Genomic DNA, 18,740 nt, shown 5'->3' with positions numbered 1-18,740 from the left:
TCTGTAGGTGCGAAACAGCGGTATACAGGGTGCGAATAATCCGATCTGAAGTATTATTCAGCTAGCGATCAATAGCGACGAAAGAGAACACGATCGGTCATTTGTCACGACTAAACTACGAAATGAGAATGGTGACTCGTACATATTCAACACCACGCGAGAGATGTCTATACTCGAAAGTACGAATCATCGCCGCGTCCATAAGAATAACGATATATCATTGTCGCACTCACCGTAATTTGGAATATACACATTAACTAAAGACCAATCACATGACTATTTACTTGATACATATTCAACACCGTGCCGCCGCGCCTATACCCACAACGTTAGTCAAATCATCTCTCCTGAAAGGTCACCATGTCACCGCGCCTATACCTGAAAAGGTATCCATGCCACCACGAGTTTTCACGGCACCGTACCGCCGCAGCCTATACCCGAAAAAGTAACCGTGCCACCCCCGCCATAAGACACAATGGCACCGTGCCACCCCGCCATAAGAGATAAGGGTCACCGTGCCACCCCCGGTTTTCTCGGCACCGTGCCACCCCGCCATAAGAGCCCCATAGCCGTTCGCGAGCGATCGTATATACTACTTACGATTGCCAAAAAGATATATTACCATGATATTTATTACCTATAGACGGTCGTTTCCAACTGCAAAATCCACTAAAGGTACAATCATCACCTCAGAGCACTGCTTTACAATAAGAGCTAGGTAAAAAGTCTGGGGAATCCCCAATAATTATGGGAATTGGCCCCTGATCTATGGGAGCTTTGAGGAAAAGGAAGATCACGATGAAGATGTCCAAAATTGCTCATGAAATTGTTTTTGTGTACTAAACCATCATTTGGATCACAATGGCCGAAGTTTCCGGACAATTTTTCAAATCTTAACAACCCTACTGTACACGCATATCGCATCGCACAATGTAACGCGACGCAATTTCCCCCTGAGGTGATTGCGAAATTAGGTCAGCTCAGCATTCGTCGCTGGACTGAGAAGTAACGAGGCGCGACAATTCTGTAACACGAAAGACAGACAAACGCTCGCGGCCAATCAGTAATTTAATTATGTCTTTCCGCCAACACGACGGGTTTTTACTTGGTATTGAGTAGCTCGCACCGCGAGAATCGGTTGCTGATTAAGACATCGATTTTGACTGCATTGCTGCATTTCTCGATTTACGTTCGCAAAGCATAATTGGATTAATATTATGTGCACTGGAATAAATTCCAACTAGTAGGCACACACAATAAAACACTTCAACTTTGCGCTAGCTAACTTGATGAAATCAGTCTTAGTACACTGTGCGAAATACATAGTATTGATCAATTTTATCAGACTGTACAATCGGCCGGCAAGGTTGCGCTGATAACGAAATTGCAGATGTGGTGACCTTTCGAGGAAAGCGTAGGTAGACGAAGACGAAACTGCTTGACAGCTTTCTAGGTTTTTATTAACTGAAATTCGGCTACAATCAACTTCACGAAACTAGGACATGCACTCGACAACACAGATATAAGCAACTGAGGTACGAAAGGAATGAACAGAGCAAAGTAAACTAATTACAGTAATCAGCACTTATACAATCACAACAATCACCACATTCACCCCCACCAAGAAAAATAGGGACTAGCTTTTACGAGGTCCCTTGCCCGTAACGTTCGGGAGCGCGCCTTATGCGCGTGGATCGGCGCAGTGGAGGTTCTTCGACATCTACACTGCTACTGGGCTGCACTACTTCGTCGCGACGCGGAGAAAATGTTTTACAAGCAACGCCATCTTTTTCGCTGCTGGACGACGTGGTATGTTCATCGGAAGACGGCTCCGTTGTGTCGCAGACAGAGGAAAACTCTTTTTCCTTTCCTTCAAGCGCCTCAGAAGACTTTGTAGAAACAGGGTAGGGTGCGAGATCTTTAACGGAAACCGTAGATTCTACGCCGTTTCTGTAACGTATTGAGGCGTATTTAGGATTGGCATCCAATAGTTCTACCTCATTAACGAGGGGGTCGCCTTTGTTCCGCACAAAATTTCGTAGAAGTACGGTGCCGCCATGAAGAAGCCAGTCGGGAATGGAGTCGCCCAGCATGGATCTCCTTTCAAACTTGAAGAACCTGTCATGAGGAGAACAATTAGTTGCCGTGCATAAGAGCGACCGGATGGAATGCAGAGCATCCGGCAAAACCGATTCCCAAAGTTTCTCCGGCAATCTCCGACTTTCCAAAAGCAACTTGACGGATTTCCACAAAGTCTGATTAAGCCTCTCGCATTGCGAATTGCCTGTGGGGTGATAAGGAGTCGACTTGCTGGTGGCAATACGCTTGCGTGTCAGGAAATCGGTGATTTCCTTAGATAGAAATGAGGCACCCCTGTCACTGTGTACATATTCCGGTACACCGACAAGCGAAAACAAGGATGAGAGACAATTGACGACCGTTGACGACGTCATGTCGCGACAAGGATAAGCAAATGGGAAGCGACTGTATTCGTCAATAATAACAAGTACGAACTTTCTGGGTCCATCAACGGGACCTTTGAAATCGATGCTAATTCGTTCCCATGGTCGAGTAGCTTTTATCAACTTGTTCGTTTCATTAGACATGAAGAACCGAGGTTTCAATTTAGCACATATTTGACAATTAGCACAAGTTCTTTTAACGTCCTCCATGGAAAAAGGTAGATTCTTGGATCGGACAAAGTGATCAAGTCGTCGAATCCCAGGGTGACTCAGCGCTTCATGGATCTCTTGAAGGCTCATGTGTGGCTGGCCTGGGGACGAACAACAAACACGAGACAAAGTATCAGGCCCGATATTCTCGGATCCAGGGCGGTGAATTATTTGATACTTTAGCGGACTTAACTCGAGTTTCCACAGAGTGAGCTTTGCATTTTTAATCTTACTCGGATGGTCTTTTCTGAATATGAAAGATAATGCCTTTTGGTCCGTTATCAATTTAAATTCGTTTCGGTTCAAGAGATAATCCCATTTTCGAAGAGACTCGACAATGGCCAAAGCTTCCTTTTCTACAGCGGGGTATTTCATTTCACATTTTGATAGCGTTCGAGACATGAACGCAACAGGCCGGCCCTTTTGGCTTAAAATAGAGGCGATCGCAACTTCGGAAGCATCGCATTCAACTTGAAACGGTTCGTCATCATAGATGCAGCTCAAACAGGCGCGAAGTAGATTCTGTTTTAACGTTTCAAACGCGTTTCTCTGTTTTTCAAGCAATGGGAACACGACATTTTCACAGAGGGGCTTCACTTTGTCGGAAAAGGACGGAATCCATTTTGAATAGTACGAAAACATGCCCAAACAGCGCTTCAGACTACGAGTATCGCTTGGAGCCGGCATTTGCGTTAAGGGTCGCAAATGATCCGGATCAGGTCGAATATCATTATGGGATATCAGATGGCCGAGCAGTGAGAGCTTCGAAACCCCAAACGCACATTTATTTTTATTTAGAGTCAGACCTGTTGAATCAGCTGCGGACATGAACGAAGAGAGCCTCTCATTGTGCTCTTTCTGATTCCTTCCGTATATAGTTACATTATCCAAGTAAGCTACTGTGCCTTTCAAGTGGTTGTCTGCTATGAATTTATCAATGAACCGCTGAAATGCAGCGACCCCATTGGTGATGCCGAAGGGTAGGCGACGAAATTGATGCAGACAGCCATCAGCTTCAAAAGCTGTGAAAGGTCGGTCGGCCGCAGAGAGAGACACCTGGTGATATGCAGACTTGAGATCGATCGTGCTATAAACAACACCTTTTGCAACTTCATTGACAATATCATCAATTTTTGGTAGCGGATAAGCATCCAAAGGGGTGTATCGATTTATCGTCCGCGAGTAATCAATCACTAACCTTTTCTTATGTCGAGGGCCCTTGGTTACCAAAACTTGAGCTCGCCAGGGAGATACCAACTTCTCTATAACGCCTTCATCCAGGAGCTTCGACACCTCGCTCCGTACGAAAGATCGATCCTCTGAGCTGTACTTTCTCGACTTCACAGCTACAGGCTTTACAGCTGGATCAACAAATTTGAATATCTCAGGCGGATCACTCACTTTAGCGGCAGCTACGGCACAATGCTTGCGTCCTATTACGAGATCTCCCTTCGGCCCACCGAATTCAAATATAACTCTCTTATGCTGTTTGAGGAATTCCAAGCCGATAATTACGTCGGCGCACAATTCATCAACGACGCAAAATTGAGTTGCACCGTAATCTTTATCTTCAATGCGAAGTGTCGCGTATGCGTGACCAATAACTCGAGCAGAAGATGACTTTGATGCAAGGGTAATAGTGTAATCCCGAGGAGTAAGAACGAGATTGAGAATTTTGGCGAACGATGAGCTAATGTAGCATTCGTATGCTCCCGAATCTACAAGTACTTTGACCAACCTCTCAGCAACAAAAACTTCCAGCGTCGAACGCCTCAAGGAACCGGGTACACCGGCTAGCGAAGCCAAATTGAATTTGCAAACTTTGGCAAAGTGACCCCGTCGGCCACATCTCGAGCATTCGCTGTTTCGGGCTGGACAAAACTTGCGAAGCATCGTATGGAAACCGCCACAAAATACGCACTTATTTTTTTCAGGAGACTTCTGTAATGCGCCTGCGTGTCAGGAAATCGGTGATTTCCTTAGATAGAAATGAGGCACCCCTGTCACTGTGTACATATAAAATTGTGGTGACCTTTCGAGGAAAGCGTAGGTAGACGAAGACGAAACTGCTTGACAGCTTTCTAGGTTTTTATTAACTGAAATTCGGCTACAATCAACTTCACGAAACTAGGACATGCACTCGACAACACAGATATAAGCAACTGAGGTACGAAAGGAATGAACAGAGCAAAGTAAACTAATTACAGTAATCAGCACTTATACAATCACAACAATCACCACAGCAGACATGCCGCAAACCTGCAATAATTACAATTACAGGGTGCGCTAGTCATACTAAATACCCAGATTCGGCAATGGCAACGAGCACAATTGGTTCAGACGTGGGCATAAGTTTTAATCAAAAAGATACATGAACACAAACAATATTACTTTCCGAAAATGTTACTGTCTGGTGAAAGTGTTTCTGCGGACGGCAGCAGGCCCGCATGCGGATGAGCTAAACCAAACCATCGCCGATAGTGAACTTGAGATATCGATAACCCATTTCGCATACAAATGATTCTCGCTAAGTTGCAGTACGCAGCATCGATAATACGAATTAGTTAATTGGCATTTCAAAGGGACGGGATTTCTAGTTATAAATGAGAAACTCTCTGGCAACGCACCTGGGGTTGTAATGCTGGCCAGTCGAATTTGATCGTAAAATGGTGCGCTTTGAATTATCCACGTGTTATTGCAGTAAGAGCAATATGGGCGTATGCCGCGACTTTATCAATAGAAATACATATCCCAAAGGTTTCAAATTCGATCCGCGATATGGTTGCGCTCGATAGAGTCCGTCCAGTAATGAAGTTTATTGGAACATAGAAGGTTCCCGTTCAAACTAATCGAAATAAATTCAGAATTTGCGGCACCGACAATCTCGTGTTGCATCAATATTTGACAACGTAATTCAACGCCGTGCACTGCACAATGCACAGTATAAATAACAACTCAAACACTGACAAGCTCGAAGCCTCTAATTAAAGAGACTATCACGGAACTAACTCAAGAATTATTCTGTAAACGAATATGGGTGCAAATACAATTTATTTAGGAGAAAGGGAACGTGAATTCGCTCCTCTGGCCGAGAGAGAAAATGGTGTTTCTCAGCGCAAGCGTGTCGAAATCTACGTCGTAAACGTGGTTGCTTCAATTGTCCGATTACTTTATCACGGATTACAATTTATTGGGGCATTTCAAGCACTAGTTCGTCGTCGCCGACGAAGCTGCGTATTCAATTATTCGCACGCGTATCGGTTAATGGTAAATAGTTGGCATTTACGCGTTATCACGGACTCGCTAATTGACAGCGCTGATGATTTTAAATCGCAGACGGCGGGCGTTTATTCTTATTGTATGGGGTGGCCGCCACCCCATAAATGTGTCATGGGGTGGCTGTGCCACCCCACCACCCCGTAACTCGGCGCCTATGTCCCCCACCCAACTCTAATATCCCTCTTCCCCAACCCTAATACCAAAGCGAAAAAAAAATTATTTTGATGTGTAGAAATTTTACCGTGGCCATGAGAAACATTTATTGGTGATCGTGGTGAACATTGTTCAATGTCTACCTACTATCGAAGAAGCGCCAATTTTTTTCATTCGTAACTTTTTTTCTTCGAGTTTGGAGCGAAACAGTTGATGTTTTTGAATTCCTTGGCCCCAGAATTGCTTAATTAGACATTTTAATTGGTACTCAACCGTCATTAAAGTGAAAAATATCGATTTTAAAGATTTTTGCATGTAGCGCCACCTAGTGACAAGGGGATTTAGAATCGCATTATTTTTTAACTGCTGAATATTTTTCAATTTTTTTTTAATTCACTCAGAATTAAAAATATTTGTGATGTAATAATGAACAAAGAAGTTAGAAAACTCGAAGTTTCTGCTATCAATAACCTGATATAATATCGCATTATTAGCCTACTTCTTCGCAGATGTTCAGTTTGTGTCATAGTCGTTGCCGTAGTAAAACGTAATCGTTATTTTACAAAGAAATTGATTACACTGGTCAACAAAATGAAAACAAATTTTTTTAGGCAGAACATCTGAGAGCCGTTTCTGGGGTTTTTGAGGTTGCTGATTACGAATATCACATTAGTTTTGTCGGATTGGCTCTTTGACAGAAGATATTTATACCCCTAAAAAAGGCCAAAATTACTGTATTTGTCCCTAAATATTTCACTTGGTAGGAAATCGTAGTTTTTTCTAATTTTATACTGCGTATAAATAACTAATTGACTATGAAGTACCCTCATGTCATTCTCAGTCATTCGATCATCGGTCATCGACATGATGCGAAATATTTGTTTGTCAAAAAAGCAGTTTGTCAAGCCTAAAATTTGTACTTCTGCACGATAGAAATACATATACTCCTGTATCAATTGGTCATACTACCAAGATTAAAGATGAGTATAAAACTATAAAATTTGTCCTTTGAAGGCTTAACTACAATACTCATAGCCGTCTCCTTTCATTTGAATGGTTAATGGATATTTTCCTGCTGAGTGGGTATACCTAGTAACCCTATCAAAGAAGCTTAAATCTGGTATCTGGTATATTCGAATACCGATGAAAGATTCCAATTTCACTTTAGGAAGGAGTTCACTACATGTAATTCCTCCTAAGATGTAGTAAATGAAACTTTCAGATGATCATAAAGCACCCAACCACAAACAGTTGGTCCGAAAATTCGTATCTACATATCGAACACATGAGCACAAACATGAGCATAAAAGTTCACTTCCTGTTCAGAAATCTTGATATATCTCCTGATCGTATTGTTGAATAGCATGGGGAGAGGTTCAACCAAGACATCAGAACAACAAAAGAAAGATATCAGGGCAGATGAGATGAACAATTGAACTTATTATGTCAGACCATTGCCGCAAACTTTCAAAAAACTGCACTAATTATCTTACAGGCGAAAATCTTACAAAATAACAATTGTGATTAAAATATATCAATAATATTGTATTCCAACTGATCATTAAAATTTACAATAGCTGGTTGACGTAAAACTGATTGAATTAATGCCACATTATTTGAGTATCAAGGTCAATACTTACGTACATGACTGGAGTTTATTTATGTACTTGTACATGTACATGATATCAGTGAAAATCTGTAACTATGGTAAATCTATTACCCCTAAATATAGTCCTGTTGCTGTATTTTGATTTAAAAGAGTCTTCTGTGTGTAAAAATAACCAGTAGATTGATTTTCGAAACTTTATAGTACGACTGAGCCGATTTTATATCTAGTCATTACCGCGAAAATGGGAGATTTTGCTCAAAATAGCCCCATGGGTTATCTCCACAAGAGCCAATTTGAAAAAACTAAGGTCATATTCGGAATCAGTGCCCTTCAGAACCCCCAAACCACTCTTACTTTGTATGCCTAAAAAAATGTGTTGACCAGTGTCAGGTATGTGAAATAATCGATTAAGATTACTTCGATTTTTTCCGAATGTGATCGATTGCGATTACGGTTACTAATCACGATTACCCCATGTCTGCTTACAATGGGTGTAGAACCCGCCCCCGGCAAGCTCACCAAAGCTCTCATCCCCATCTTCAACAACATATCAGGTGTCCATGTCATCCATGACGACATCATAATAGCTGGCAAAAGCAAGGAAGAGCATGATGAATCCCTCTATACAGCTCTCCGGAAAATCGCGGCCGCTGGTATGACTCTAAATCCTGACAGGTGCATCTTCAGCCAGAAAGAAATCCCGTTCTGGGGGATGATTGTAACTAAGCATGGGGTGAAACCCGATCCAGTCAAGATTGACGCTCTCCGATACGCGTCGTCACCAAAATCAAAGGATGAAGTCATGTTCTTTGTGCAGTCATTTGGGGAATTCATACCCCTGTTATCTCGCAAGACATCAGCCCTACGCCAGCTCACAAATCACAAAGATTTCAGATGGTCAGACAAATGAGATTGAAGCAATTCAACGACCTTCAAAATTGCCTGCAGGAAGGCACTGTCCTGCGCTCCTCAACACACATCTGGGCACATATATTTTTGTGGATGCTCATATCGCTCATTGCTCACGTATCAGGAATATCAGCAATTCTTGCCCAAGGCAACAGCTCTTCGGATTGCAAACTAATCATGTTTGCCAGTCGAGCCACAAGACAAGAGGAACAAGGTTACCCACAGCTAGACCTGGAGGCCATCGACTTCGGCTTCAGACGCTTCCGCAACTTCATTGTGGGCAGTCCTCAAGTACATGTGTGATAACGAACCACAAGCCTCTTGTGAGCATCTTAAGTAACACACGAAAAGGATCGATTCGGACAGATAGAATCAGACTCCTTCATCAAGATATCTCATTTGAAGTCATATAGGAGGCAGGAAAACAACCCAGCCGACTACCTCTCCCGCCATGCGCAGCCACTGGATCAAGTTCCTTCGTCGTGGCAAGATGTAGTTGACAAACTCTAGCGCACAGTGTTCTGGCTCCGAATTAGCCCATACACAGAGGCTATATCTTTGGACAATATTCGGGAAGAAACCAGAAAGGATCTAGTGCTCCGCAAGCTCACTAAATACATCAGAAAGGGTTACATACCCAAATCAGAGCTCTCCAGCTGTACCGTTAATTTCAGGATCAGCTCACCCTGTTAAAAGGCTTCGTCTTAAAATAGGACAAAATCATACTGCCTGAATCTCTGTGGAGCAAAGCCATAGATAATGCTCACCAAGGCCATCACCCGGGTATAACGATACTGAAAGCCTGTATCCGAGAGCACTTTTGGATGCCAAACCTCGACAAAATGGCTGAAAATAGGTGAAACAATGCAAGATGTGCTAGCTCTTCACCAACCCATTGTCGAATCAACCGCAAAAGATCCTGACACCGCCCGAGCGCCCCTGGGTGTCAGTGTCGATCTTTTTGGCCCAATACTAGACGGAAGACATATTGTGGGGGTTCAAGATATGATGACCTGGTTCCCCGATGCCAACATATTGAAAAGTACTGCAGCGAGATATGTCATTCCAGCAATGATTGACATCTACAGACAATATGGACGGCCAAAATCGCATAAAACTGACCACGGACCACCATTCAATGGAGTCAAATTCAAGGAATTCTCAGAGCCGTACTACATTCAATACGAGACTGCCTACCCCAGCTATCCGCAAGCCAATCCAGTAGAAACCTACATGAAAATTCTTGAAAAATCGATGGAGATCTGTCATGAACAGGGGCAAAACAAACATGAAGCCTTGAATCAACTACTCAGCAACTACCGGTCCTCACCACAAGCCGCAACCGGCCAATCCCCGGGTAATGTTTCATGGGGCTACCGACAAGAATTTCCATAGAAAATCTTGACAACACAGCATGTCATGGCGGCCAGAGATCTAGACACAGAAACTAAGATCACCCGTCAAACATTCGTGAATAGCTTTCTTCTTCGACAGCTATCAAGCATTAGAGAAGGTGACTACATCATAATCAGAAACTACCACAACAATAGGAAATTACCGATCTTTGGACCGGAAGAGTACGAGGTAGTTGCTGTGCTTGATGATGGTGTGAAACTGCGTAAATTAATTGATGGCAGGCACACCACCTGTCACATGAACGACGTCAAAGTAGGAACGTACGAGTGACAGAAGTCATGTGCAACTGATCAAGCAAATAAATTTAGACAATGATGACTGGGACTTCGACATGATAACAACAACTACTACTAGCAATACCAACTATTCTGCAGCAGAACCTCTACAACACGACGAGGACAACGCCCCCCATGCACAGGAGAATGTCTCCAACACGTTGCCCAGAATCCCGCTATCCTTGAGTCGCCTAGCGGACTATAACCAGGCTACTCAGAACTTGGACTGAGAACTTTTTGAAATCCAAAAAGGGGGGATTGTTGTTATATCCTGATTCTCACTACAGGGAATTCAGAAGATGTGCCTCACAACGTGCAGTTGTGAAGACCGCTTACATTAGTGTAGTAATCTTGCTTCCTCGCATAGTTTCTTTCTACAGGTGTAGTTGGAATTATTTACTTATAATCTAATAAATCTTCAGCCGGAATAGTCCGTCTATAATCTCTCATCAGCATCAGAAGACGAGACTTATCCCCACAAACCATGTTATTCTATGCAAACACCGAGGGCTTTCAACTAATCGTTGTAAATGGAAAAAAGCGAAGAGCGATTATACATAAGGTACAACAAGCATTGAAAAAATCTCCCTAGATGAAGAACTTGAAATCACACCTTTCTTCATGTTTGTTTCCAATCGCACATCACTTTCAGCCATCAGAAATTTGTATTATCAGTGTTACGTGCTGCCAATCAGCGATAAGCGTGTTGCCAATTAACAAGAGTCGTCAGTACAGCACGCGATCTCCTGCTGAGTTGGTTTGCCGTTTGTACAGCGAGTGAAATTAGGTCATTGATCCAATCCTCGCCAATTTGTCGCGTCAACGACAGGCCTGAACAATCGCATATACAACAGGCCATGTGCGTAAGATATCATCGCCAGCCTAAACAGTCACATCCTCTCCATCAGGCCTGGTACGCACGATATAATCGTTGGCCAGAGCAATTGCATCTGTACTAGGCCTCGTGCGCAAGATACCGTCGCTGTTCTGAACTATCGCTGGCTATCGCTTGGATGATATCAACAATCGTTCAGAGACAACGCCGTTAACTGTATAATGATTAGCGATTGTTATGTCGTTATTGCTCAACATTGTCATCGCAAAACAGAATGACATCGAATACTAAAACATACCATAAACATCGCTGGTTAGTTATCATACGCGCAAGTTTGTCAACATGAGAAGCTTTTATAATCGGCATTTGCGCCGATTTGCGCCATTTAAGGGTGCGTGTTTTAGGCTACATGGGAAATTACGGTATATTCCTGGATCCTCAAATTAAACTTTTCCGAGATTATCATCATTTTGTATTATAGATGTTGATGAAAAACTGCAAGTGTTTTGTCTAAATATAAACTTCATATTCAGTGGTATTTCCCATGCCATTAGTTTAGTTCAGTGGTTCCCAACGTGGGCGATATCGCCCCCCAGGGGGCGATTTGTCCGTCCAGGGGGGCGAAAATAGCCAAGGGGGCGATAGGGGGGCGAAAACGGACGAAGGGGGCGATAGGGGGCGATGGAGCGTTGAAATAGCTATATTGGCGTTCATGACCATAACTGGCATACCCAAACTCGCAATTGGGATGGGGGGCCCGAGCTCCAAGGGAGCCCACATTTTTTTCGGGGATAAACATTAATTATGAAGTATTCTTTTGGAAATTAAGGCAACTTTTTCGAAAAATTTACGCGCTGCGCGTCATTTTGTGGTCGCATTTTTATTGCCTAATGCAGGGGTCGGCAACCTTTTGCTAGTCGCGGGCCAAATTTCGGGTGTACAACCTTTCGACGGGCCGGATTTTTTCTTAGTACTATATTTTACGCTCACTTCGGTATATTATCCTACATTGCTGCAATCTCAATCATACCAATCCGAAGAGACATGTATTTACACTTCAACGACACAGAATAATTGTGACAATTGACGCAGCTTGCTTTGTGAAAGGTTTTCAACTTCTGGTAACAAGTCAAATAAAACAAGAATCAGACCCTTTTCAAAATGGACGTCCGAAATACGTGATCTTAGCTTGCTCTTCGAGAATTTCATTGTTCAAAACTATTGCTCACATGCGTACGTGCTACCAAAAATCGATACAATTTCTTTTTCATTGCTGGTCAAGCTGGGATAAAGACCAATTTCAAGAACGGACTCTTTCTCAAAGTCATGCAGCGATATGCTCTTTGTATGAAATTTGTTATTCAATTCAACTGCATCGCATTTCAGAAAGGCCATTTGAAATTTTCAGGCAATGGTATTGGCGTTCACATTAAACAGAGTACTGAATAGTCGGAATTCATTTTGTAGAGAAGGAATGTCGGAAAAGAGGGTGAATATTCAGTAGTTAAATTTCGTATCACAGTTACAAATGTAGTGTTGGTACCAGGTTTTCTCTCCTCCAGTATAGGAAAGTGAGCATAATTTTCTTCGTACTGTTGACATTTCCAGAGTCAGAGATTTGTTTTGAATGCGCCTCAACATCTCGTGTATGTAGTTGTTTTCCCCCTGAAGTTGCAAGTTCAATTTGTTCAGATGTGACGTTAAATGTACCAGCAAAGCAAGATGAGATACCCATCTTTGATTACAAGATTATGGATGGGCGATATTTTTATTTTCGAGGAAAGTTGCTATTTCCTTTCTCAGTTCATACACTCGTGTAAGCAAGCATAGCTGCTCGACTCAATGAGCGAACATGACAGATATAGGCCTACATGACATCGCCATATTGATTCTCTGGTTCTAGTAATATCTGGCGTCACTGATTCAGTTGATGAGACAAAAATCATATTAACAGTTTTCACTATTGTGGCCAAAACACTATTCAGGTTTTTTGTCTTGGCACACAATGCCTTCTGGAAAATCAAACTATAGATAGGCTAACTAACAGGCTAGTTATCTATAATTGAATAGTTTGAAATCCCGTCATTTCGTCCGAGATGCTCCAAGCGTTTTTGGAGCAAAGGAAGAACACATTTATAACTCCGTTAGAGTGATTAACCCTTTAAAAAAGCATGGAACACCTTCGGTTGCGAGATACACCCGATTGATAAGCACTGATCCAGTCTAGTCTATCTGCATCTCCTACTTCAACCACCTTCGTTTTATGGCGTAACAATAGACTAATACGATGTAGGCTACTATTATATTGGAGCAATGTCGCATTATTTTTCATGCAGCGCTGCACTGCAGATTAAAACTCACTATGAAGCGGCGGGCCATATTCTTGTGATAACTAATTATTATGTCGCGGGCCGGACGATTTCGCTTGGCGGGCCGGATCCGGCCCGCAGGCCGTAGGTTGCCGACCCTTGACCTAATGGTTACCTTTCCTCCAAGAAATAATACACATGAGTTATAGAAATGGGCATCTCGGCGTCAGCCATTATCGCACCAAGACATATGAAGTTTCAGGCAATGTAACATGCGACTCCGAGAAATGTGCCAGAATGAGAAAACCTTGGCAGAAAAAGACTGCCTTTATGCTGACCGACTTCGATATATATACTATATACAATACATATATATATTTAATTGTCCCATGGGTGCGTAAATGGCTGGCGCCAAATGTTTCTGTCCTGGCAATCAAAACCCCACAAAAAATGCCATCTCGCAGAGAAATATTAATTGCCAGTGCAGAAATACCAATTTGAAATCGTGTGCGTCTTTTAGTTTAGTACGTATGGGCGATTTGAATATCTTTTGACATAGCAGACAGGCCACGAAATGTCATTACGTAAAGAAGTCATTATTTACGGGCCCTACATTTTCCAAGACACCTCACTCAGCTTTACCGGTAAATCTGAATACATGAGCAGAGAGAGGATAAAAAAATTGACAGCAATATATATGTAATTCCCGATCATATTGACCGATTCGATCATGAATGATAGAAATTTTCGGAGCTTCGCGCGAATTAAGCCGACTAACTAACGCAGGGGTTCTCAACCTGCGGGATGCGCCCCCTTTGGGGGGGGGCGTGAAACATCTGAAGGGGGCGCGAATAAGGGGTCACCTGACAAAAAATTCTGCTTCGCGCGATTCACCTCCAACGCACGTGTGTTTCTTTCTATATAGACCCACTTTCATATTTTTTGTTCTCTCATGAACATTTATAACCGACCATACCACCAACAAATCTTTTGGGGTTGCTAGCATCCCAGTTGGATTTTGTGATATGACGATAAGGGGGGGCGCGAAATTTTTCACTATCAAGAAGGGAGGCGTGACTAAAAAAGGTTGACAACCACTGAACTAAAGAGTCCAAAAATTTGTGCTGAGAAGTAGCGGTAAAGAGGTATCGGGAGAGTTGGGTCTGAGGGGTGCATGAGTTTGCTTTATCGCCCTATGAAGGAGGGTCAAGACCAACGTATTGGGTAGGGGGGGGGGGGGGGGTGACGAAGTGCTGTTACGGTCCTTTGGCAATCAAGTCGAGTAAATCACCTTTTTTGTTAGTCAACTCTCCAAAATTAGCTGGAAAAGTGTAATTTCTAGGTCCAGCCGAAAAGTTGACCTTTTTTCTTAGTCAACTCGCCGGTGATTTCAATCTGTAAGGCCATTTTTCGGTTCCCAATATTTTGGGGGGCGATGACCGGTGTGGAGTTTGAAAAGGGGGCGATGAGTCGAAAAAGGTTGGGAACCACTGGTTTAGTTTCTTGTTTCGTATAGTTAGATTGACAGCAGAGATATGTCAAATCATATATTATGTATACAGATACACATATATGTGATAGATGGAAATGATGTTGCATAAGTGGCGTATCCAGCCGAGATTAAAGAGGGAGTGTTCACATTGAGTAGCATGTTTTGTCTTTATGATGTCACAGAGAATTCGCGGTGCGTGTAATAACACACATAATTAACCATCGCATAGAAGAGGATGACTGTGAGCGCCACGGAGAATTGTGCACGAATGTGTGCTTTTCGATGGCTTTACTAGTCTTACGACCGAGCGTGCTGCACGTGCGAAGATAACCAGACCTTGATTGCTAGCACGCGCGTCAGTCAGTTAGTCTACTATATAGTATAGGCCTACCCACACACCCGGATAATCACTTGAGCAACAGAGAATATTTTCAGCTGATATCATTAGGTCAACTTTTCTAGGCTACTAGACCTACTAAATTCTCTAGTTCAGCGCCAACACCCGACATAGGCCTGTATTTCAACGACATCAAGCCACCTAACAATCGGGAATGTGGATCGATAGGCTTGTAATTTGAAATGTAAATGTCAATTCGTAAGTCATTTCTCGCCGATAAACATGAAGACAATGGGGATTTAGAATAGCAACGTCATACCGGTGCCTCCATGTCTGCGTATCGTTGATCAATCAACACAATCAGCACGTCTGCAATAATTAGGATTCCAAGGCGAGCGAGAAGTCAGGTACAGCGAATTCGCTGTGATGTTGATTGCCGACATCTTAGTTTATGAATGCAATTGGATATCGCGCCATGAAATGCGTCTCTCGCAAGGCGAGAGAGAAATCAAGGGAAGAAAGTCTGCAATTGCCACAGTTGAAATGTAGCTGACCTTGAGATTTTGAAAAGGGGGCTCCTACGCCCTGAACCCCCCCCCCTTGGATACGCCACTGTGTTGTATATATAGAGAGAGATATGGTATTCTTTTTCGCCTGCACCATTGAGATGCTTTGACGACGGAGTTGCGATACAGCCTTTATAGTAAGGTCATCTAGTCTGCACCCCCGTTTTTTTTCTCCTCCATGCTATCCGTGATTGCCGAGCGCCTAGCAGGATAGCCGCGGATACCAGTTTTCTAGTCTTTGGTCTGACCCGGCCGGGGATCGAACCCACGACCTACCGACCGAGAAGCCGGACGCACAACCATTACACTATCTCGCTCGGCCTACAATATATAGGCCTATATATGATTATATAGTGTATAAGGCGGCCAGATGACCTGATTGATGTGTCGCTGGCCACCATTTCACCGCATTATTTTCATGCATTCTAGAAATAAACTTCTGTCTGTATGTCTGTCTGTTTGTCTGTCTGTCGATCTTTCATCACGCCTAAACCTTTCATTTCAGAAATCCATCGGCATTATTTATTATGTAAGCCATTTTCTCCATTCGAACGTAAGCGGTCGCGTCGTTCTTACTGCATTGGAGAACGGTAATTATTTCGGTTGCCTGCCCAATGCCTATGCTGGACGTGCATTGCAAGATCCTTGGATTGCGTTAGTGGAGCAGGGCAACTGCACATACGTGGAAAAAATATATCAGGTTAGAAGCAGACAGTCTGCAAATAGGATAGGATATTTATAAATATATATGTGTTGCAAATTGCAGGCTGCTCTTGCAAATGCATCAGGAATCATAATGTACGACTCCGTGACGGGTAGCATTCTCATATTGGGTATTGCGGGTAGGTCTGGTTTGTGAGATGCAATTAGATTGAAAATGACATATGAAAGTGTCTTTCAGACCAAAATGACTTCGTTGCTGTGAATGTTCCTTGCGATAATGGCCTGCAAGTTAAAAATGAGATATTGTCCGGATCCCTTGTTACTGTGGATATAACAACTGGCGATTCTATCTTATCCTTCAGGTGCGTGCCACTTTACGGATCACAACTTTTTCCATAGTTAACCTGAAATTTATTTCAGATTATGTGCTACAATCTTACCATTATGTGTCGTCGTTACTGCATTTCCTAAAATTGCTGTGTGGATTGGCCGGGCACTATTAATCTCTATTCTTTGTGTGTTATGGTTCAGTGCTGCAGTGTCTTATCTTGATTGAAGCACATTTTGGCAGTTATGGACAACAAGTGTATTTTTGAACGGCCGCAGTAAAATTAGTGAAGGATCAACGCTTCGACATCATCTATATTTTTAAATTTCTTTCAGCACAAGATACCACCCAATGACCTCTGTCATATTTGTGTCGTCATCAGTCGTCATCATTTATTGGCTATTGGTCACTTATTTCATGCATCGATTTCTAATATTGAAGACTTCAAATTCGGCACAGGTGATAAATCTATTTACTTTTAATCATCTAAATATTCAGAATCATGTCGGACAATATCTGACTTCCATGCAAACCCCTTCCCAGGCATTGTGTAGAGCTCTTAAATGTAAACATGGCTTTGGCTTGGTTTCGACTTAGTTCGCTATGGTCTGCATATTCAAGAAAGCAACAATCCATTTCATTGGTATAATTCTGTCCACTTTATGTCCTACCGGTATTTAAACATTGTTTGCTGTCTAAGAATTTAGTGACTGGGTTGGTTCAAAATTTGGATCGTTGGTAACATCATCCTTGATGCCAATCGCTGGTTCCATTTGTCATGATAAAAAGCCGCAATATCACTTTACCGGGATTCCGATATTTTTTTACATGGTGGGGAAGTCTTGTGACGTCATCATTGTTTCATATCGATGATGACGTCATCGTTGCACTAAACCGCACTCTACTACTTGCTGCTGGTGTACGTGCAGCGTTAAACCATTTGTGTGACGTTTTAATACCGGCCCTGCACTCATTAATATCAAGCCATGCAATCAAGGTATTAAATGGAATCTTAACACGGCAAGATCATTCGAAAGTGTAACTGCGCTGCCAGTCCGTCTGACGGTATGCATGAACCAAAAAAAAGAATTTACGTCACTGAGAATTTGGAGCTGCATCAATGTCATTCACACCCAATGCGCATTGCACATGCACCATGTGAGTAATGAAATACACTACGCACTGGCACGACAACTCTCGCATATGAGGTTTCAAGCAGAAAATAATGATGATTACAAACGCGAAATCGCGCAGCCAATTAGTAATTGTCCCTTGCGGCTTCTGGCTTCGCGTTGAGTAGCTCGCATCGCGACAATTGTTTTCCAGGGTTGGTTCGATTTGTTTGAAATAAAGATAGTCATGTTTGAAATAAGGTCAGTCTCATGTTTGAAATAAGGTCAGTCGCTATATTCACTATAAGGTCAGTTGCAGTACCAACATATCCAAGGCACGATGTCCCAGTGGTAAGCCAGTCCCAGACATGATGTCCGAACACGCTTCAGACACGATGTCCGAATGGCAGCACAGGCCGAACACATCCTAGACATGATGTCCAAACACGCCCCAGACACGATGTTCGAGTGTTAACTCGGTCCGAACACACCCGAGACACCATGTCTGAATGGCAGCACAGGCCGAACACATCCCAGACATGATGTCCGAACATGCCCCAGACACGATGTCCGAGTGCCAACGCAGTCCGAACACACCCCAGACACCATGTCTAAACGGCAATACAGACCGAACACGCCCCACACACCATGTCCGAATGGCAGCACAGTCTGAACACACCTCAGACATGATGTTCGAACACGCCCCAGACACGATGTCCGAATGGCAGCACATGCCGAATACATCCCAGACATGATGTCCGAACACGCCCCAGACACGATGTCCG

The 18,740-nt window shown here is 43.0% G+C and overlaps 1 protein-coding gene across 6 annotated transcripts in view; it reads left to right on the top strand.

Annotated features, from left to right (window-relative positions):
* LOC145443853 (uncharacterized) overlaps positions 1-18,740 on the top strand; it is a 90,645-nt gene that overhangs the window by 27,641 nt on the left and 44,264 nt on the right. For all 6 annotated transcript variants that reach the window (XM_080321815.1, XM_080321814.1, XM_080321812.1 and 3 more), the window contains exons 2-5: positions 16,358-16,552; positions 16,619-16,694; positions 16,754-16,877; positions 17,179-17,302. In XM_080321815.1, coding sequence (XP_080177941.1) covers positions 16,358-16,552; positions 16,619-16,694; positions 16,754-16,877; positions 17,179-17,302 — 519 coding nt within the window. The remainder of the gene's footprint in view (positions 1-16,357; positions 16,553-16,618; positions 16,695-16,753; positions 16,878-17,178; positions 17,303-18,740) is intronic.

This window comes from Botryllus schlosseri, chromosome 7 (assembly GCF_051294905.1).
Source record: "Botryllus schlosseri isolate E-star chromosome 7, Bs_hap1, whole genome shotgun sequence".
Lineage (NCBI taxonomy): Eukaryota > Metazoa > Chordata > Ascidiacea > Stolidobranchia > Styelidae > Botryllus > Botryllus schlosseri.
This window is presented reverse-complemented; position numbering and strand designations above follow the sequence as displayed.